This window comes from Hyla sarda, chromosome 4 (assembly GCF_029499605.1).
Source record: "Hyla sarda isolate aHylSar1 chromosome 4, aHylSar1.hap1, whole genome shotgun sequence".
NCBI lineage: Eukaryota > Metazoa > Chordata > Amphibia > Anura > Hylidae > Hyla > Hyla sarda.
Genome location: NC_079192.1, coordinates 414,450,729 through 414,473,592, shown reverse-complemented (window position 1 = coordinate 414,473,592; position 22,864 = coordinate 414,450,729). Strand labels below are relative to the sequence as shown.

The 22,864-nt window shown below is 43.6% G+C and overlaps 1 protein-coding gene across 1 annotated transcript; it reads left to right on the top strand.

Annotated features, from left to right (window-relative positions):
* The first annotated feature begins 3,243 nt into the window (after positions 1-3,243).
* On the top strand, positions 3,244-21,223 carry CAPRIN2 (caprin family member 2). The gene is made up of 21 exons (XM_056569943.1): positions 3,244-3,585; positions 3,681-3,743; positions 4,959-5,045; positions 7,554-7,792; positions 9,394-9,476; positions 9,724-9,867; positions 10,862-10,908; positions 11,080-11,337; positions 13,049-13,105; positions 13,287-13,391; positions 14,534-14,665; positions 14,750-14,814; positions 15,068-15,146; positions 15,281-15,382; positions 15,466-15,564; positions 17,059-17,208; positions 18,290-18,467; positions 18,820-19,005; positions 19,085-19,185; positions 19,505-19,571; positions 20,333-21,223. The coding sequence occupies exons 1-21, from the start codon at positions 3,382-3,384 to the stop codon at positions 20,893-20,895; spliced, it is 3,009 nt and encodes a 1,002-aa protein (XP_056425918.1). The 5' UTR covers positions 3,244-3,381; the 3' UTR covers positions 20,896-21,223.
* The last annotated feature ends 1,641 nt before the right edge of the window (positions 21,224-22,864 follow it).

Below are 22,864 nucleotides of genomic sequence, written 5' to 3'. Positions count from 1 at the left end.
AAAGTACAGTACGGGTCGGCACTTGGGTCAGTTAGTATGAAATTATTAAATGTGTGAGAAATCTATATTTAAAAAAAAAAAATAAATCCTCATTTTGCGCTCCCAAAATGCAGTTCTTCTAAAGAATTAAAAAATTTTTTTCAAAAATAGTGTTATACTATACTTTTCCAATGAAAAATCATGTGATCAATTCTCTTGGCGAATTGAAGGGGGAAAAAAATCGTCAATTTAGATTTTTGTTTATAAAAATAAAAAACACGAAAACAGCCTACGGTTTAGCGTGGATTTTTATTTCCATACATTTTTCCAATGAAAAATCATGTGATCCATTCTCTTGGTGAATTGAAGGGGGGAAAAATCGGCAAGTGTTTTTTTTTTTGTTTGTTTTTTTTGTCTTTTATATTCCTATCATAGAAGTTTAGAGGAGAAAAAAAACACCAAAATTTCTCCAAAATGCAAACGAGAAAAAAAAAAAAAGCAAAAAGTAGGTGTGGGGTTTCTTATTTTCCTACTGACCACTTGACGACAAATTTAGATTTTGGTTTATAAATTTTTTTTTTTTAAAAAACAGCCTCAGGATTGGCGTTTTTTTTTTTTTTTTTTTTTTAACGTTACTATTCATGTGATTCTTTTATCATGTGACAAAGTATTGGGGGTAAAAAAATAAAAAAATTGTCCTGTCGTTTTTATATTTTTCTCCCACAGACGCCTAAAAGAGATGTCATCAAAAAAATGCCACATCCCCAATGTGTTGCGAACTTGGAAAACTGCCAGTGAGCTTAAAAACGCCATAAAGCAATCCAAAGAAGAAAAATATGGCGCAAAATAGCGCAAAAAAAAAGAAAAAGCCATGTGTGTCTGGAATTCTTATACTTCCGTATAGACTACCAACCAGTGCATCTCCAGCTGTTTCGAAACTACAACTCCCAGCATGGCCGGACAACAAAAGTCTGTGCAAAACTACAACTCCCAGCATGCCTAGACAGCCAAAGTCTGTGCAAAACTACAAGTCCCAGCATGCCTAGACAGCCAAAATCTGTGCAAAACTACAACTCCCAGCATGCCTAGACAGCTAAAGTCTGTGCAAAACTACAAGGCCCAGCATGCCTAGACAGCCAAAGTCTGTGCAAAACTGCAACTCCCAGCATGCCTAGACAGCCAAAGTCTGTGCAAAACTACAAGTCCCAGCATGGCTGGACAGCTAAAGGTTGTGCAAAACTACAACTCCCAGCATGTCTAGACAGCCAAAGTCTGTGTAAAACTACAACTCCCAGCATGCCTAGACAGCCAAAGTCTGTGCAAAACTACAAGTCCCAGCATGGCTGGACAACAAAAGTCTGTGCAAAACTACAAGTCCCAGCATGGCTGGACAGCTAAAGGTTGTGCAAAACTACAACTCCCAGCATGCCTAGACAACCAAAGTCTGTGCAAAACTACAACTCCCAGCATGCCTGGACAGCTAAAGGTTGTGCAAAACTACAACTCCCAGCATGCCCGGACAGCCAAAGGCTGTCCGGGCATGCTGGGAGTTGTAGTTTTGCAACTGGGAGATGAATAGAAGAACAATCCCCCTCAGGTCTACAGCTTGTCCAGGTGTCCGGTGGGTGTGGCTAAAATGAAACTGAAGCCCCGCCCCACCCAGGTGTATATATTCAGGCTCAGGTGTAAGCGCCACAGCCACTTGAGTTTATCTTTTGTATTTTTTGTTTGTTTTTTGGGAGGTGCTGTGTATCTGAATTGTGAGACCTCTGAGGGCTGGCGAAGGTGACGGTCAGTAATACCCGGTGTTCTGCTATAGCGCCATCGCTTGGTGTAGCTAGGGCAGTGTTTGCTTTGAGTTAGCAGGCAAAGTGGCTGATAACTATGAGTTGCCATTACCGTAGGGTTATCATCTACAACTGCTATGCTATAGGTAGAAGCATTAAAGCTATAGTAATGGTGCCGTTTCTATCATGCCCGCTAAGTCTTTCTTTTTGAAACACGGTGCTCTCTGCTGACGTCTGCTGTCCATTTTAGGAACTGTCCAGAGCAGCATATGTTTGCTATGGGGATTTTTTTCTTACTCTGGACAGTTCCTAAAATGGATATATGTCAGCAGAGAGCTCTGTGTTTCAAATGGGAAAAGAATTTCCACTGTAGTGTTTAGCAGCTAATAAGTACTGTAAGGATTAAGATTTTTTTTTTTTTTTTTTTTTTTTTAATAGAAGTAATTTACAAATATGTTTAACTTTCTGGCACCAGTTTAAAAAAAAATATTTAAGCCGCAGTTCCAGATGTAGCCTATGGGTCAGGGTGTGGCAGTATTGCTGAAGTAAAGCAGCAGGATACTACTAGTGATGAGCAGCAGGGGCCATATTCGATTCCGCGAATACATTGACGATGATTTGTCCTATGTTTGCTCAATTCGCATATTTGCCATGTTCGCTTTTTTTTTTTTGTGGAAATTTTGCATGAAAAATTTGCATGTGGGAAAAAAAAACTCTATTCTTACCATTTGCGAAATCGCAAAGTGCCGATATTCGTGAAAAAAATTTGCATTACAAATATTCGTGCTCAACACTAGATACTACTGGAACGAACCCTCAGCTGTGAGATGCCCTTGTGTTAAAGGGGTTGTGTTGAGAATTTTTTTTTTTTTTTTTCAACTGATGCCAGAAAGTTAAACAGTGTGTTACTTCTATAAAAAAAAAAAATCTTAATCCTCCCAGTACTTATCAGCTGCTGTATACTGTAGAGGAAGTTCTTTTTTTCTTTTTTTGAATTTAATTTTGTCTGACCACAGTGCTCTCTGCTGACACCTCTGTCTACGTCGGGAACTGTCCAGAGCAGAAGAGACTTGCTATAGGGATTTACTCCTACTCTGGACAGTTCCTGACATGGACAGAGGTGTCGGTAGAGAGCACTGTGGTCAGACAAAGGAAATTCAAAAAGAAAAGAACTTCCTGCGGAGGATACAGCAGCAAAGTACTGGAAGGATTAAGATTTGTAAATGGATATAATTTACATATCTGTTTAGCTTTCTGGCACCAGTTGATGAGAATTTAAATATTTTTTTATTTTTTTTTCCCAGTGGAGTACTCCTTTAAGTAGAATATTTCCATTCACTGACAGCAGAGTGCTTGATAAGTTTTGGAGTGAATTGCGTGGACTACAACTCTCTACGCCACAGCAGGGGCAAAACTACAACTCCCATCATGCCCCGACAGCCGTTTGCTGTCGGGGCATGATGGGAGTTGTAGTTCTGCCCTAGGTTGGGAGGGTTTGGCTCCGATTTATGGCTCTGCTGCAAAACTACAGCTCAAATGTTCGGATGGGAGTTGTAGTAGCTTCCAGACTAAGATGGCATTGACGCCATTTTCACCCCCAGGCTAATCCTGCACCATGGTCCAGCTCTCTCCCTCAAGTCCCGACAGTGACTGTCAGCTGACTCGCCTTGCGGGGGACCCCAAGCACCTGTCCGATGGGGGTCTCTGCTCTCTGCAGTCCTCGCTGTCTTCTGCCACGGCGCTCCAGGTCTATGAGACTTACCTAGAGAACGGTTTCATCAGCCTGAAACACAAGATCCGCAACATCGAGAAAAAGAAGGTGACGGACAGCTGGGATAAGTCGGCCATTTTGAATCGGGGGTGGGGGTTGGCAAATGTAAATTCTAACCGAATATTATTTTGTTATCTTTGAAGGTAAAACTTGAAGATTACAGAGAACGTCTAAGCAATGGGGAGGCGCTGAATCAGGACCAGCTGGTGTGTATACAGCTCCTATGTGTCTCCATGGTAACAGACTACAGACCTTATGGAGTCATCTGACTACACATCTATCCACCCAAATCAGGATCGTATATAGTGTTGAGCGGCATAGGCCATATTCGAATTTACGATATGTTGCGAATATATGGATCAATATTCGTCATATATTAGCAGCCTTTTTTACTATGCGCCATAAAATTTGCATGCGCATTCGCCATAAAATTCACATGCTCAATATCGCGTGATAAAAGAGCTTAAAGGGAGCAATATGCGCGAAAATTCGCACATGCGACTATATAGCGCTATAGTCACAATATTTGCGAATTCATCAATATGTTATATTTGCAATAAATATTCGCACTGCAAATATTCGCGCCCAACACTAAACATGTATAGGGGGAGAACTATCAAAGCCCCTGCAGAGGAAGAGTGGTGCAGTTGTCCATAGCAACCAATCAGATCGTTTTAAAAATGAAAGAAATCTGGTTGCTATGGGCAACTGCACTATTCCGCTACACAGGTTATGGTAAATCTCCCCCATAGTGTGTGTATAGAGGCAAACTTATTAAAATCTTTGTAAAGGAAGTGGCGCAGTTGCCCATAGCAACCAAATTGATGCTTTAACTTTTAATAAAGGCCTCTGAAAATGAAAGCAAACTGGTTGCTATGGGCAACTGCACCCCCCCCCCCCCTGCATAAGTTTTAAACAATCTCCCACATTTGTACTCTGCATCTCCATGGTAACAGACTACAAAATTTTGTATGGTCTTATTACTCCACATCTATCCTGCTGAATCAGGACTAGTGTGTATACAGATCCTGTCTCCATGGTAACAGACTACAGACCTTGTGTAGTCGTAGCCAAGGGTTCTCGGATACGTGTGATTCCTCTTGTAAAGAGCTGTATTTGTGCCTGTGTCCCTACGACCAAACTTTCTGCTCCTATGTTCTGGCAGTGTTTATCGCAGCTTTTGGCGTCCCGAACAGGAAGTGTTGTCATAGGGACAGAATCAGATGCTGTTCTCTATAAAAGATCAATACGTTTGTAGAGAAATAACAGTAGCTGTTGGGGTGACTACAACTTCCAGCATTCCCTCACAGCCTTTTGTCTCTCAGGGCATGCTGGTAGTTGTAGTTGCCCAACAGGCCAATGTTCAGTTTTATTTTTAGGTTGTTTTCCCGGTTTTCATAACTCGTTGCTTTTACTTGCAGGAAGCGGTAGAGAAATACACCGAGGTCGTCCACAATCTGGAATTCGCCAAAGACCTTCAAAAAGTGTTCACGTCCCTGAGCCAAGATGTAAGGCTATCCTGTACTGTGCTGCTGGGGACCCCAGACCTCCCTATTTTTCTCATTTAAAGGAGAACTCCGGGATATGAAACTTATCCCCTATCCCTGAAGAAGGACCTCCCTGTGATCTCCCGTACAGGGACCCTCGGCTCTTTGCCAAAATAGTGCGTTTTGACCACTGCAGGATGTGGCGGCAGACATGCAGCGTTCCGGCTCTCCCATAGAGATGTATTGAGGGGGCGTGTCGGCTGCTGCGTCATGCGGTGGTCGGACACGCTGACTGCCGGGCCCTGTATGGGATCTGTGGCATCTGTATAAAATTTGTACACAGGAGCGTAGTCTCCTAGGCGACTACGCTCCTGTGTACCAACTTTATACAGATGCCACAAAGTTACGGATTTTACCTGCCTTCCCGCTGCTGGATGCTTCTTTCTACTGCTGTGGGCAACTGGTTAAGGGTGCGTGCACACCACGTTTTTGCTATACAGTTTCAAGTTGAAAACCGTATGGAACTGTGTAGAAAACCGTATGCATTCCCTTAACATTGTAAACCGTATGTCAAATGTATACGTTTTTTTTATTTTATATATATTTTTTTTTTAACCCGTACCCAAAACGGTAGTCTACCACATTTTATGGTCCGGGGTAAACGCTGTATAAGGCTGCATTCACACCACGTTTTTGCAATACAGTTCCCGTATACGTTTTCAATGTGAAAACGGACACAACCATCCTACACGTTCTCTCCGATCTGCTAATGATCTCACACTAACATCTTCTATAATATGAACTTCTCACTCCCGTCTCCAAGACTTCACTCGTGCTGCATCGGTTCTCTGGAATGCTATCCCTCAATCCCTCAGACTTAACAACGACATCCAGAGTTTCAAACGTGGCCTAAAAATCTCTTCAGACAGGCCTATAACGGTCTCTAATTGGCCCCAATATATCCCCAAGTTTGAATAGTTATTGTGTAATATTATGTCTGATACTTGTCTTTGTTTGTACCCCATAACTGTAAGCGCTGCGGAATCTGTAGGCGCTATATATATAAAATAAACCTGATGCATCTTTTGGCGGTTTTCAATATGGTTCCATACGGTTTTCACATTGAAAACGTATACGGGAACTGTATTGCAAAAAACGTGGTGTGAATGCACCCTTATACAGTGTTTCACCCGGACCATAAAATGTGGTAGACTACAGGTTCGGGGTTTTTTTTTTTTTGGTCCAGGTGAAAAACTGTATTAAACCATATCCATATATATGGGAGTCAATGGGAACCGTACAGAACGGTGTATTTATGGTTCCATCCAGTTTTCACCATCCAGATTTTGACTCTGATTCAAATTCCAAGAAAAAAAGTGCAATCAAACAAGTGAAACTTTATTCAAAATGGAATGAAAAGTTAAACGTATACGTGTTTTTTTTTTTATTTTTTTTTTTTTTTTTCTCTTACAAAACGGATGCAACCGGACATCATTTAGCAAACCGTATACGGTTTTTAACTGTGTATGGGTTGAAATTTGTACACACGTTTTGATAGTTTAGTCTGGTTTTCATCAAAAACCTGATATGAGAACTGTATTGCAAAAAACGTGGTGTGAATGCACCCTTAAACCATATACATTAAAAAAATATAATAAAATATATATATATATATATATATATATATATATATATATATATATATATATATATATATATATATATATATATATATATATAAAAATTATTAAACATAGGAGTCAATGGGAACCATATGTGCGTGTACGGTTCCATCCGGTTTTTCACCATACGGTCTTTGACTTTGCACAGTCTTTTCTTCTTCTTGGAATTTCAAAGCCAAAAATCGGATGGAACCGTACGCACATACGGTTCCCATTGACGCCTATGTTTAAAAAAAAAAAAAAAAAAAAAAAATGTATATGGTTTAAGGGTGCATTCACATAACTTTTTTGCAATACAGTTCCCATATCAGGTTTTTGATGAAAAACGGATTCCTCAAAATCTGACTAAGCTATCAAAACGTGTACAAATTTCAACCCGTATACGGTTTAAAAAATAATGTACAGTTGCATCCGTTTAAGAAAAAAACATATACGTTAACTTTTCACTTGTTTGAAATTCCAAGAAAAAACGTGCAAAAAAAAGAAAAAAAGTGCAATCAAACAAGTGAAACTTTATTCAAAATGGAGTGAAAAGTAACGTATACGTTTTTTTGTTTTTTCTTAAACGGATGCACCCGTACATTATTTTTTAAACCGTATATGGGTTGAAATTTGTACACGTTTTGATAGTTTAGTCAGGTTTTGAGGAATGGTTTTTCATCAAAAACATCATATGCGAACTGTATTACAAAAACGTGGTGTATGGACCCTACATTATAGTCTGCACCGATTTTGATAAATCTCCCCCAATAAGCCTTATTACACTGTAACAGACCCCCAGCTGTGTGACGTGTTTGTGGTAATGGCGTTTAGGAGTTTTCGGCATGTTTTGCTTTTCTTCACCAAGTTAATAAAGGCCCAGAAGAAGGCGATGAGGCGGGAGCACATCCAGAGGACCGAGGCAGAGAAAAAGCGCCTGCGCACGGTGCTGCAGATCCAGTACTTGTTACAGTCCTTCAGTCAGGACCACGTGCAGCAGGACTTCAAGGAGGGAATGAACGGCGCCATGTTCGTCACCTCCAAGGAGCTGGACTGTCTGTCCAAGTTCTCACGACTCGTGTGTCACAAGAGGTTCCAGCATATGAGGTGAGACATCACTTAACGTGTATTATACACCACCAGCAGAATAGTGAGTGCAGCTCTGGAGTATAGAAGATATAACTCAGGATAAGCAATGTATTATACTCGAGGTGTACTCCCTATTCTGCTGGTGGGGTCACCTGTAGACAGACATGTTGTGGTGTTGTGGTGATGTAAGTGCAGGGTCTGGTGGTATTAACCCTTAGATGTTGTGACGCCAGGGTGAAGTTTCCCTAGTGTTAATGCGCCTACCGCCAACCATCCCAGAAACGGTAGGGAAAATAACGGAATGTCCACAGCAGACTTTATGAATATTATGAATAAACTGAAGAACTTTACTTGAAGATTTTATGCAACAGTCTCTATACATAAGTCTCTTAAGAGGTAACCGGAACGCAGGTTCCTCACAGGTTTTGCTGGGACTCTGAAGCAATGAGCTTTGATGCAGGCCACTGTGCTACTAATTATAATATTTTAGCTGATAGTAGTCACACAGGATTTGATAGATTGAGCTTGGTAACTCACGGTTTAGTGGCTGCAGGTTCTTAGGCTTTGGCCTAGTTGAATTGAGATTTCTGCTGAGATGTTTGTGCTTGAACAAGAGAGAACTTAGTGGCTAAATCCCTTTATATAATAAGGGGCTGGACTAAGCTCATTGGTCAGCAAACCTGTAAGTCCTGAACCCAGTGAACTCTGGGTACATCACATGACCCTGGAAGGTCCTTAAGCAATTATAGATTACAACTGTACATCACGTGACCCGGGAAAGGTCCTATACATATATTATATTAACATGAGTTGTATGAGGCGATCAGGGGTAATCCCTACAGGAGAGCCCTATGGGAATGAAGGGACTCTGGCTGAGGGGACATTAGACAGGGACAGGACCAGGTCCTGAACCAGGACACCACGATTGCATTACTTATCCTGTACTGATCAAGTTAAATCCTGCATTATACTCCAGAGCTGCACATAAGTAATGTATGTACACAGTGACCTCACCAGCAGAATAGCGAGTACAGCTCTGAAGTATAATACAGGATATAACTCAGGATCAGTACAGGATAAGTAATGGATGTACACAGTGACCTCACCAGCAGAATAGTGAGTGCAGCTCTGGAGTATAGTACAGGATAAGTAATGTATGTACACAGTTATATCCTGTATTATACCCCAGAGCTGTACTCACTATTCTGCTGGTGAGGTCACAGTGTACATACATTACATTACATTACTTATCCTGTACTGATCCTGAGTTATATCCTGTATTATACTTGAGGTGTACTCACTATTCTGCTGGTGAGATCACCAAATTACTTTCCTTTAGCCACAATACTTAAAGGGGTTATCCTGCAAATATATATAATATATATATATATTTTGGTCTCCTATATGCCTGGGATGTCAGAATAAAAATGTAAATTTTGACTTACCATCCGCTGCTCCCCTGGTGCCACAGGAATTGTCCTCCAGCCCCGGTTTTCTGGATTCAGGGGCCTAAGACAACAATTCCAGGGGAGCAGCGGAAGGAAAGTCAATGAGAATTCTGGTGGAAGCTTCTATTTCTCCGGTCGGATTAGAAATAAACATTTTAATCTCTCCTCCAGTCTTGAAGATGAGATGGATCAGTTGTCAATCTACCTGTGGAACCTTCTAGAAGGCAACGAGAAGACTGTGGCTGGGACCAACTGTGAGTAGTCCTTAAAACCAGTGTTTCCCAACCAGGGTGCCTCCAGCTGTTGCCAAACTACAATTCCCAGCATGCCTGGACAGCCAACGGCTGTTCAGGCATGCTGGGAGTTGTAGTTTTGCAACAGCTGGAGGCACCCTGGTTGGGAAACACTGCCTTAAACGGTCTTTTAATGATGGTGGAAGAGGAGACTTTCATATAGCCTTGAGGGCCTTGTATACTCATCCTGGTGTATATATATCTTCAGACAAGAACCTGAAGGATCTGGTGTCCAGGATGCTGGATTCTGGGTATTTCGAGAGCGTTCCTGATCCTCCACCACCTGAGAAGCCGGAAATCATCATAGAGCCTCTGAAGATCAACACCAGCAAAATGGCTACCACCAAACCAGGTACCTGGCGTCTCCTAGATCATTGGGCTCTCATCTTGGAGGAACCTTAAGGGGTACTCTACAGGAAAACCTTAATTTAAATTTATTTTTTAATAAACTGGTGCCAGAAAGTTAAAAATTTTTGTTACTTCTATTAACAAAATTTTAATCTTCCTGTACCTATCAGCTGCTGTATGATCCACAGGAAGTTCTTTTCTTCTTGAATTTCCTTTCTGCCCGACCAGTGCTCTCTGCTGACACCTCTGTCCATTTTAGGAAATGTCCAGAGTAGGAGCAAATCCCCATAGAAAACACCATCCTGCTCTTGACAGTTCCTGACATGGACAGAGAGTACTGTGTTCAGACAAAGGAAATTCGAAAATAACTTCCTGTGGGTCAAAAAGTAACTAAGTGGTGGAAGCATTAAGATTTTTTTAATAGAAGGAATTTTAAAATTATTTTTTTTTTTTTTTTTGCGCCAGTTGATGGGGGGGGGGGGGGGGGGGAGGGGAAACTAAATCAACTGTTCCCAGAAAGTTAAACAGATTTGTAAATTACTTCTATTTAAAAATCTTAATCCTTCCAGTACTTATCAGCTGCTGTATGCTACAGAAGTAGTTTTCTTTTTGATTTTATTTTTTCCTATCTGTCTGACCAGTGCTCTCTGCTGACACCCCTGTCCATGTCAGGAACTGTCCATAGTAGAAACAAATCCCCATAGGAAACCTCTCCTGCTCTTGACAGTTCCTGACATGGACAGAGGTGTCAGCAGAGAGCACTGTGATCAGACAAAGGAAATTTGAAAAGAGGAAAAACTTCCTGTGGGTCAAACAGCAGCTAAGTGGTGGAAGGAATAAATATTTTTGAATTACTTCTATTAAAAAATCTTAAATTATTTATTTTATTTTATGAAAATTTTTTGGCGCCAGTTGCTTTCCAGTGGAGTACCCCTTCAATGCCTTTCTAGTACAAATGTTTTACAACTTTTAGTGACTCCAATATTTTTGCTTCCCAGAGTCCCTTGTGGAAGATGTGAAATTGGAGCCGCCTCCTCGCCAAGAGGTAAAGGCCTTAAGACGGTGGCATGGCCACTAAGGGCTCAAACTTTGGTCCTTATGTCTATGGCCGGCTGGTATTTGGGGAATAAGTTGTGGGGTGAGGTGCACATCGTGGTGGGACAATTTGAAGCTTTATGTTGGATGGTGCCATATAAAATTTTTTCTCTACTCCCAGCTTCCCATCAGGCATAGTGTGCCAAAAACCGAGCCGGTGTCCAAAATTGCCGAGATGCCGATCCAGGTGCAAGTGAAATACAGGAAACCAGAGGTAATAAAGCCCTGGGCGATGGCTGCAAATGTGAAGCTACAAGAGCCACCGAAAAGATGGCAATCTCCATCATTGACCCCACTGACCAAGCCCTGGGAAGCTGCAAGTGCCCCCCAGCCCGTGACACCTCAACCAAAGAAACTGGAACTGGAGACCCCCAAGGAGGTAACTTAGGTCTACCTGGTCTGTCTGGAGGATTGTGCCATGGTAGGGTTACGGTCTTGTCAGGGATGGTTCCAGGTTGGCACTTGAGTTTGAGGTGAGGTGGTGGTGCCTGTATAGCTCAGAAAACTTTGTACAGTGATCCCTCAACATACAATAGTTTCAACATACAATGGTCTTTTCTGGACCATTGTAACTTGAAACCAGACTCGAGATACAATGCTATGGAATCTGCGAAACGTGTCAATGGTTGAAAGAACCGACCAATCCGAATGGGACATTTCACTGGTAAAACCCCTGTGTATTCCTGGTCGGTTCTTCCAGCCATTGACAAGTTTCGCAGATTCCATAGCATTGTATGTAGAGTCTGGTTTCAAGTTACAATGGTCCAGAAAAGACCATTGTATGTTGAGACCAGCACTCTATGGAAACCTGGTAATTGGTTCTGAAGCCATCAAAATGTCATCCAAAAATAGGAAAGTGAGGATTAAAGATAAATAAGTAAACTAATACAGATAAAGCAAATCCTTACATATAAAAGTAATAAAGATCTGCTGGGAGCTGTAAATCACTGTCTGTCAGTGTTTCCCAAAGAGGGTGCCTCCAGCTGTTGAAAAACTACAACTCCCAGCATGCATGGACAGCCTTCGGCTGTCCGGGCATGCTGGGAGTTGTAGTTTTGCAATAGCTGGAGGTACCCTCTTTGGGAAACACTGGTCTATGTAGCAGACAGAAGCTTCTTCAGGGTCTTTTTACAGAACACATAAAAGGAAAATGGAGCCGCTCCAACCTGATGTCCAAAGGAGCAGCTAACCCTGGCACAAGTAAAGAGTACAGAACATGTAATACCTCCCTGTACTGTAGGGGGCGCTACCAGACACCAGTCAGTGCATGCACTTCAATCGGAAACGGACATTTCACTGGTAAAACCCCTGTATTACTGAAGTGTATGCACTGACTAGTATTTGGTAGCGCCCCCTACAGTACAGGTTCTGTACTCTTTACCTGTGCCAGGGTTAGCTGCTCTTTTGGACATCAGGTGAGGACGACTCCATTTTCCTATTTTTTGTGAGGACATTGCGTGTTCTGTAAAAGACCCTGAAGAAGCTTCTGTCCTCTACATAGCCCGATGGCTGTCCGGGCATGCTGGGAGTTGTAGTTTTGCAACAGCTGGAGGCACCCTCTTTGGGAAACACTGATATAGACAGGGATTACAGCTCCCAGCAGATCTTTATTACTTTTCTATGTAAGGATTTGCTTTTATCTATATCTACTTTTCTTTAATCCTCCCTTTTTTTCCTATTTTTTTGACCTTTTTTTTGTGGCTTCAGAACCAATTACCAGGTTTCCATAGAGTTCTGGTCTCAACATACAATGGTTTCACCATACAATGGTCGTCCTGGAACCGATTAATATTGTAACTTGAGGGACCACCGTATAACTGGAATTAGAGATGAACGAAGTTACGGAAATTTGATTCATCACTAACTTCTCGGCTCAGCAGTTGCTGGCTTTATCCTGCATAAATTAGTTCAGCTTTCAGGTGCTGCGGTCGCTGGAAAAGCTGAACTAATCTATGCCGACTAAAGTCAGCAACCGCCGAGCCGCGAGGTTAGCAATGAATCGAATTTCCGTAACTTTGCTCATCTTTAACTGTAATGATGGGGTTATGTATCTTCTAGTTGGCTCGAACGTTCTATATCTTTGTGTTTAGAGACGTGAGCGGACACCAAAACCTCAACAGGAAGTCAAAGTGCTGACCCAGCTAAAGGTAAGTCAATGTCTCCTGCTTATCTATAAACACTATTGGGTGGAAACCTTGACCGCTGGAGGACCCTGCCCATCTAGGTCGGTCATGGAGGGCCCCCCCCCCTTTTAGAATCGCACTTCTAGTATCTGTCTCATATCACTGTACCCCTAGACTGACCCAGATTGTCCTCTAATCCTACCAGGATCCCAAGGTACCTCCTGTTCCAAATGTTCAGATTACGGTGAAGAAAAGAGAAGTCCCTGCGCCCATCTGTATCAACCACCTTCCGCCAGCTGTGAACACACAGGTCAGTGGTGAGGGAACCTCAGGGGCGGAGCATGGTACAGGAATTTCAATTAATGTATTCCAATATAGCCATAACTCTTAAATTCAATTTGGTGAAAAGTTAAGCTGGATTATTTTGTATGGTAAGACTTGTTTTTTTTTTTTTTGTTTTTTTTTTGTACATAAAATATAATATATACATTTTGAGGGAGGGAATGCAAAAACAGCAATTCTGCTGAGGTCCTCTCCTTAGAAGTAGCCTGAAAGGTGTACTCTACTTGCCAGCGTTCAGAACACTTAGTTCTGAACCCTGTATGCATGCTGTGGGGTTGGCCATGCCCCCCTTGTGACATCACCTTGCATTGAGGGGGAGTGGCGTTTGGAACTAAATGTTCTGAATGCTGGCCAGTGGAGTGCCCCCTTAGTTTTTTTTCTTAAAAAATAAAATAAAATAAAATAAAAATTCGGAAACCGTACCCCCTTTTTATATAAATCAATGCATTTTTACCTAATTTCCCCTACAATAAAAATAACAATTGTGCAATATGTTCCCCAAAATGGAACAAAAAGCACAAATTTACATTTCAAAGGGGCACTCCACTGGGGAAAATAACTTTCTGGGACCAGTTAAAAAAGAGAGGGGGGAAAAAAAACAGATTTGTAAATTACTTCTATTTAAAAATCTTAATCCTTCTAGTACTTATCAGCTGCTGTATGCTCCACATGAAGTTCTTTTCTCTTTGATTTTTCCTATGTCAGACAGAGGTGTCAGGAACTGTCCATAGTAGAAGCAAATTCCCATAGCAAACCTCTCCTGCTCTGGACAGTTCCTGACATGGACAGAGGTGTCAGCAGAGAGTAGTGATCAGACATAAAGGAAACTCAAAAAAGAACTTCCTGTGGAATATACAGCAGCTAAGTCCTGGAAAGATTAAGATATTTTTTAAATAAACAATTTACAAATCTGAAAAAGAGAAATTCTAGGTGAGTACCCCTTTAATTATAACTTCAGTGGGATGGTCCCAAGGGTCTCCTCCCACTAGGGACCACCCTGACCTCTCGTGGTTCCGGAAGCGACTGATTCCCTTTATAAAGGACATACTGTTGGGTAGTGCCAGATCTTTCCTCCATGTATGAAATGTTTAATGTTTCTGCCCCCTCCAGCCACCCCGGGTGGCCTCTCAGCCGGCTTCTGAGTTCTGCTACTCGCCGACTCTCCCCAAGGATCCGGAGCTAAGGAAACAAAAACTGGAGGATCTCATCGATGAGATCAAGGGAACCTACAACTTCATGCAGGTAAAGACCGTGCCCTGAGGAAGTCGTGGAGATTTGAGAAAACCGCAATAGGGTTTCAAATTTTTTTTTTTTTTTTTTTTCTAGGACTCAATGTTGGATTTTGACTTTTCATCTCCGAGAGCAGCCTCACCAAGGATCCTGATAGGTTAGTGACACCTACTTATAATATGGCTGTCATCAGGAGGGGAGGTTTCTGCACTTTGGCGCAGACTCATGCATTCCTTCCAATTTACCGCCTGTAAACAACTCCTCATACTGCTGTCCATGCCAGTCATGGGTACCCACCGGTGATGTATGGGTATTGCTGTTATTGGGAAGGGCTTCGGCTTCTACATGGCATCTTTGACTGTTCATAGCCGATATATTGCATTACAAGGATATAGTAGAACATTGACCATGGAGTAATCCATATCTTCTAGTTCCAGCTGCGCCATCTGAGACAATAGAAAGTCTGAAAGAGCCAACCGTGCCAGCTGAGAAGGTAACTCTTGTGCCTATAGTATGTGGTGAACAGAACCATGACTTGGCCTACGGCAAGGCTGCACAGGCTTCGGTGTCTACTGTAGTCCTGTGTAGTCTTGCGTAACAATTGCACTTGACTTTCCCTTGTTTTAGGAGTCCACCCCACCAGTGTCCATGGAACAAACAGTTGACCCGGTTTGTCCAATTATATCAGAACCCGTTGATCCTCCTTCTCCTGTGTGCTCCCCCATACACGTAAGCTTACGTCAAATATTATAGGGGGGACTCAAGTAAAGCATGGCGGTGCTGGTTCATCAATTTCCTTCTATGCATGGTAGGCTCCCATCTCGCCGGCCCAAAAGGTGGAGGCACTGACTCCAGAGCAGATCTGTGTACCCAAATCTCCACTATCAGAAGCTCTTCCAGAGAGAAGCCCGGTAAGACTGGTTCATTTAACACCGCAAGTCTATGAAACACAACTTAAAGGGGTACTCCACTGCGTGACATCTTATCCCCTATCCAAAGGAGAGAGGACAAGATGTCTGATCGAGGGGGTTTCCATTGCTGGGGCCCCCTGCGATCTCCCGCAGCACCCAGCGTAAACAAATGCAGAGTTCCTGTGGTTGTGATGTCATGGTCAGGCCCCCTCCATTCATGTCTATGGGAGGGGGCGTGTCAGCTGACACCCCCTCCCATAGACATGAATGGAGGGTGCGGGAGAGGACATCACAAGGGGGCGTGACCATGATGTCACGGCCTCCGGCTTCTAGTGTTCTGAATAAAATGTTCAGAATGCTGGAGTGCCCCTTTAAGCCAATAAGGTCATAGTAAAAAGCTAGTCAACAGAACTCTTGGTGACCTTGGGAGCTATCCATAGTAATAAATACTGTATGTGGTAACCCTGAGTTGTAGGGTGACCACAGGGCGTGAAGGGTGTAGGTGGATGGGGCAGATGTTGTTAACCCCTAATGTTCGTGACGCCAGAGTGGATTTTGGGGATCGGTAACAACCCAAACTATATCCCCATTATCCCAAGGTTAGGCAGGTTATGGTTAACGGAGGCTTTACTGTGGTCAGACAATCTAGTCTTTACAGCTAGGCCAGAATCCCGGAGAGTCAGCCAGTAACACGGAAAGGGCCCTGCAGTTTGCTTGGGGGGCTGCAATACTCTTGAATCAGACTTCCATGCAGCCACTCTACCTACAACCAAGTCAAGTCAGTTATAGTCAGACATAGATGGCTGGACTTACTGACATATGCAGGCCTACTGGCTCCAAGACCAAAAGACACAGTAGTGGCTCCCCCTCTTATAAAGGGGGCTGAGCCAGAAGCCCATAGGTCAAGCTCCAGGTCATGTGTTTTACTGGTGCTCTATGGGTAACATGTGAAAACATAACGTGAGAACTCCAAAAATCTTTTAGACACTTACATTGGTCCTCCAAAGGTCCTTTTATATACACATAATACATAACCTTGTACTGGCTAGACATGGTAACACTAACTTCATTATGGGGGAAGCGCTGCAGGAGAACCCCCCCCCCCCCCCCCCCCCCAGGAAACTGAGGGACTCAACCTGACAGGGCCTAAGTACTGTACAGGGTTATATCCTGTACTAGGACATTTACATATAGCTTGACCATCCAGATGGTTCTGTTGAGCACTCTAGACTCTGGTGGATCCAAAGCCGACCTATGGAAGTCCACAGGCTTTTGACTATTACTTTGCTAGGCCTCAACTTTTGGTAGGTCTTGAAGAGTTCCCTTTTTTCTTGTAGCTTTGCAACAATTGTAAGAACTCTACCATGCCCTGATGAAGTCTGGCTGTCGGGCTTATAGTCTCGAAACAAGTAGAGCATATTGGTGGTCCATTGCGTTGACTTTCCATGTGGAGGTACACACTGGTTGTATACAGTATGCTTGTTATCCTTCCAGACTCCTGTGCCTCTACAAACTGAGCAGCTTCAGTCTCCAAAGACTCCGACCAATATGCCACTCTTGCAGCTGAAGCGGGAAGGAACCCCACTGTCTACCAGGAGCACCCCGGTCTCGTCCCACACGTCTCCGTTCCACAGAATGCAGGCCGTGAGTCTTACATGTTAATGTGGTGGTTCTGGCCCTAATAAGCTTGGCTCGTCAAACACTAGTCGTCATTTTGGTTTGTACCTTAGAGACCGGTCCATGGTGCCGTAATGACTTTAAGGGGTACTCCGGAGAGTAGAGACAGATTCCCCCCCTCCCCCCCCCCCCCCCAATCGGACAGGTGCTTGGGGGGGGTCCCCCGCAAGGCGAGTCAGCTGACCATCACTGTCGGGCGAGAGCTGGACCATGGTGCAGGATTAGTCTGGGGGGGTGAAAATGGAGTCAATGCCATCTTAGGTTGGAAGCTACTACAACTCTCATCCAAACTGTAGTTTTGCAGCAGAGCCATAAATTGGAGCCAAACCCTCCCAACCTAGGGCAAAACTACAACTCCCATCATGCCCCGACAGCCAACGGCTGTCGGGGCATGATGGGAGTTGTAGTTTTGCCCCTGCTATGGCGTAGAGTTGTAGTCCACTCAATACACCAAAACTTATCAAGCACTCTGCTTGCTTCCAGTGAAAAATAAATAATAAATAACATTTTTAATCAACTGGTGCCAGAAAGTTATAAACAATTTGTAAATTGTATTAAAAAAAATAATCTTAACCCTTCCAGTACTAATTAGCTGCTGAATACTACAGAGGGAATTATTTTCTTTTTGGAATACAGTGCTCTCTGCTGACATCTCTGTCCACTTCAGGAACTGTCCAGAGTAGGAGAAAATCCCCCATAGGAAACATATGCTGCTCTGGTCAGTTCCTGAAATGGACAGAGGTGTCAGCAGAGAGCACTGTGCTCATGATGTCAGCAGAGAGCTCTGTATTCCAAAAAGAGAATTTCCTCTGTAGTATTCAGCAGCTAATAAGTACAGGAAGGATTAAGATTTTTTTAATAGAAGTAATTTACAAATCTGTTTAAATTTCTGGCACCAATTGATAAAAAAAAAAAAAAAAAAAAAAAAAAAAAATATTCCACTGGAGTACCCCTTTTAAGGTAACTATGGACAGGTGCCCCATGGGCAACAACTACCCCCCCCCCCTCCCCCCCTCTGCAAGTGAAATGGGTCTCTTTCTCCTTTTAGGTTTTTAAAGTGAACACTCCTCCCATGCCGGCCCGTAAAGAGATTGAGATCAAAGATCCACCGTATTCCCCGGAGTACCAGCAGACGTTCAGCACAGCGAGTACTCAGACCCTTCCTCATGGCTTACTGGATATTAATCTCGGAGAACCGCACGCTCTCCTACAGGAGCCGCTAGTCGGTAAGTGAAGGCCATTAATATTTAGGAGGAGAACCCCCCCCCCCCTTATGTATAGGACAGTGACTTCACGTTGGGCTTCTGCTCGTACACAGCAGCCTGTCTGAACAAGCAAAGCTTCAGCATGGGAAGAAATCAGAAATAAGAGGCAATTTTCATTTACATCTCAAAATACATCAAATATACACTGTATTTTTATTTTCAATGGTGCATTCAAAAAAACTTAAATGGGAATTCTGCTCTTCCTGCTTTGTTAAAGCCACCTTACAATTGTGGTTTATGCTGGCAAAGTAGATATCAGGGGATCTCTGCCAGAAGTGTCATGATGCCCATACCTGTACTACCTTTCTCTTAGGGGGTCCCTATCCTTCTGGAATGCCTCCAGTGAGCAATGGAAACATACCTTGTTACACATCCACCCCCAACCTCGTGCCTCGTATTCCCCAGCAATGCATGAGTACCCGAGGCGGAATGGTGAGAGGAACCAGCCGCGGCGCACGAGTGATGACCAATGGCTATCGCTGCCAGACAAGCTTTAAAGGCAAGTGGGCATTCCATCATTATAGACTCATGATTTGGGTATCTCCATCCTTTTAACATGAGGAAAACTTTTGTTTTAGCGCCCGAGACCTATAGAGGAACCCAATGTCCCTCCAATGGAAGCTATGGGCATGTACCCTGTCCTGGACGAGACTATCCCGTCACCAATTATATGCCAAGGGTAAGACTGGGTTGATGGACCGGTGTTGGGTTGATGGACCGGTGTTGGGTTGATGGACCGGTGTTGGGTTGATGGACCGGTGTTGGGTTGATGGACCTGTGTTGGGTTGATGGACCTGTGTTGGGTTGATGGACCTGTGTTGGGTTGATGGCCTCATATGGGGCTCCTTCTGGTTAACATCAGAATGTGTCTCTTCTCCATGGTCCCTACAGTATGTACCACCTTTGGTGGGAACAATGGCTTATACCAGCTGATGCTGGACGTCTATCACCTGACATGTCTAGTATGTGGCTGCTCATTGCTGTGTTTACCTTTCTAGGATGTGAACGCCCACCTCTGCCATAAGAGAGGATCTGTCACTTCAGCTGGTCGCTCCACCTCAAGAAGTGAGTACTGCAAGTCAGAGCATCTGCTTGGGCTGAAGTTTTTTTTTTTTTTTACCTCCATTAGGGCTAAAAGGGTCTTAAAGGGGTACTCCACCCCCTAGACATCTTATCACCTATCCAAAGGATAGAGTATAAGATGTCTGATCTCAGGGGTCCCGCCACTGGGGACATCCATGATCTTGGCTGTGGCACCCCAAACATCCGGTGCACGGAGCAAAGTTTGCTCCGTGCTGGATGACTGGCGATGCTGGAAGGAGGCTCGTGATGTCACGGCCACACCCTGCTTGTTATGTCATGACCACGCCCCCTCAATAAAAGTCTATGGGAGGGGGCGTGGCAGCTGTCACGCTCCCTCCCATACTTACATTGATGGGGAGTGGCCGTGACGCCAGGAGCCTCTAGCGCTGCACCCAACGCGCTAAACTAATGCCGGGTGCAGCAGGGAGACTGCGGGGGTCCCCATCGGCGGGCCCCCCACGATTAGACATTTCATCCCCTATGCTTTGGATGGGGATAAAATGTCTAGAGGCGGAGTACCCCCTTTAAGTAGTTTTAGTGTCCTAAAATGACCACCCACCCACTAACTTCTGTTGCTCTCCAGAAGAACAAATTGCTGTAACACTGCCCCTCTGGTCAAAAATACAACTTGGTCATGTAATCTGGTCCAGTAGTGGACAGTATTGCTTCTGCCATATTGGGTTACGTTCCTCTGTACAGTAGGGCGTCCACTTTGTAGACCTAAATGATCGTCTTTCCTGCAGGTTGGAATGACTCGTCCCAACTAGGAAATCCAGAGATGGAGGAAAGTTTCAACAGCACAGACTCGGGACAAGGGGACTCCCGCAGTATGACGTCAGTCGATATGTCCATGGGGAACCAAACAGCCACCATTCTGCCAGTCCATGTCTATCCTCTTCCTCAGCAGATGAGGGTGGCCTTCTCTGCAGCCAGAACCTCTAATTTTGCCCCCGGCACACTGGATCAGCCAATAGTCTTTGACCTCTTGCTCAACAATCTTGGGGATACCTTCGACTTCCAGGTTGGCCGTTTCATGTGCCCGGTTAACGGCACCTACGTGTTCATTTTCCACATGCTCAAACTGGCCGTGAATGTCCCTCTGTACGTCAACCTGATGAAGAACGAGGAGGTGATGGTGTCCGCCTATGCCAACGATGGCGCCCCCGACCATGAGACGGCCAGTAACCACGCTGTCCTGCAACTTTACCAGGGTGACCAAATCTGGTTACGGTTACACAGAGGAGCCATCTATGGAAGCAGCTGGAAATACTCTACGTTCTCTGGGTACCTTCTGTATCAGGATTGACTAGGCATCCCAACGTTTGGCCCAATGAGTTGTGCGGTTGACGTTGGGGAATGTTTTGAGGTTATGTTTGGAGCGCTGGTTCCATGAGGGTGCGGTACTAATGGACAAGACTGGTTCAGAGATTTCACATCTGACCAGAAGTACATGTTGGTTCACCCTTTGAGGCCATTGACCATGGATGAAGCCAAAGAACTTGTGGAGATGTTGTGCCCGTGTCACATGATGCAGATTGTGGTGTGTGTGTGGAATGACTTTCTACTGGTGCTGGATTGGATGGAGTCAGTGGCTTAATAAACAATGATTGCAATCCAGTTGTGTGGTCTTGTTTCTGATAGGGGATTGGTTGGCCAAAGTATTGAAAGTGTGGTTAGACATGAGCCATAACCAAGAGGGTTGTCTCTTATAGCAAACAGGGCAGCAGAGTTAAGTACAGTGGTCCCTTAAGTTACAATATTGGTTCCAGGACGGCCGTTGTATGTTGGGGGGCCGTTACTCTATGGAAACCTTATAATTGGATATGAAGCCACCCAAAAAATGTCGTCAAATAGGAAAAGGTGAGTATTAAAGAAAAAATAAGTCCTTACATATAAAAGTAAGAGCTGCTGGGAGCTGTAATAACTCAGTGTTGCTCAACCAGAGTGCCTCCAGCTGTTGCAAGACTACAACTCTGGGCATGCAGGGAGTTGTAGTTTTGCAACAGCTGGGGGGCACCCTGGTTGGGAAACTGGTTTATGAAGAGGACAGGAGCTTCTTCAGGGTCCTATACAGTACAGTTTCCCAAATGGAGCTGCCCTTACTTGCTGTCCAAAGGAGCAGCTGACCCTGGCACAGGTAAGTAGTAGTACAGAACTTGTAGTGTCAAGGATGGTTGCGGATAAGGCTTTAAAATGTGCGTGACTGCTGCTGTATGCTGAGTGTCGACACAAATAAATATATACACCAGACAATATGTTGGAAACTGAGTTTTCTTACTGAGAGAGAGCTTTATACCGAGAGTTGTTTTTTAAAGGAAGCACATTAGTTTTTACATTTGACAAAAGGGAGGTTAGTTATGACATCAAAATCATCATGTTACATTTTGATTGGTTAGTTGAGCTTTCTCTGTGTATATATTAGTATATTCAAGCATTTATTTATTTCTTGGCCAAAGTTCACTTGTGCAGCTCTTTCACTCAGAACTGAAAAACCCAGATCTTTGTATAGAAGGACAATCTGTATCTTCCTCAAATGTTTTGTCTTCTGACGTCTCATCTTGGGCCTCCTAGTCTCATTCCAAGGTCTTTCTTAGTTGCAAGCAAATAGCAAGCTGGATATGGGTTAAGAGTAGGTAACATATATATGCCATTTCAAATACTGAAAAAGATATAAGTATTAATATATATTGATCGGCAGTCAAAATCATTTTAATCAACTTGTCAGTAGTACCTCCCTGTACTGTAGGGGGCGCTACCAGACACCAGTTAGTGCATGCACTTCAGTAATACAGGTTATTTACCAGTAAAATGCCCAGTCTTATTGGTCAGTTAGTCCAGATCTGTGAAACGTGTCACAACTGGAGGGTAAGTAGGATTGTATGTTGAGTCTGGTTTCAAGTTACAATTTTTTTTTTTTCTGCATCATTATATTTTGAGGCCATTGTAAGTTGAGGGATCACTGTAGGTGGCTGTAAGGAATGGGTAAGTTGGAGCCCTCTAGTTTTTCCATAGGCTGTCATCAGAACCCAGTGATCTATTTAATGATTATGTGCACGACCATAGCTTAAAGGGATTATCCCAAGAACAAAATTGGGAAACTCACAATAAGAAGCAAGAATACATGGTGGTATTGCTTTAAGAAAAGGCAGATTGTAAAGCCAATACACATGAGATCAGATAACCAGTATTGACAAGTCCTACCAATGCTTCATAGGACCGAAGTGTCTGGCTATGACGCTCCCCTGACAATAATAATGTATCCTTTGCTAAACATC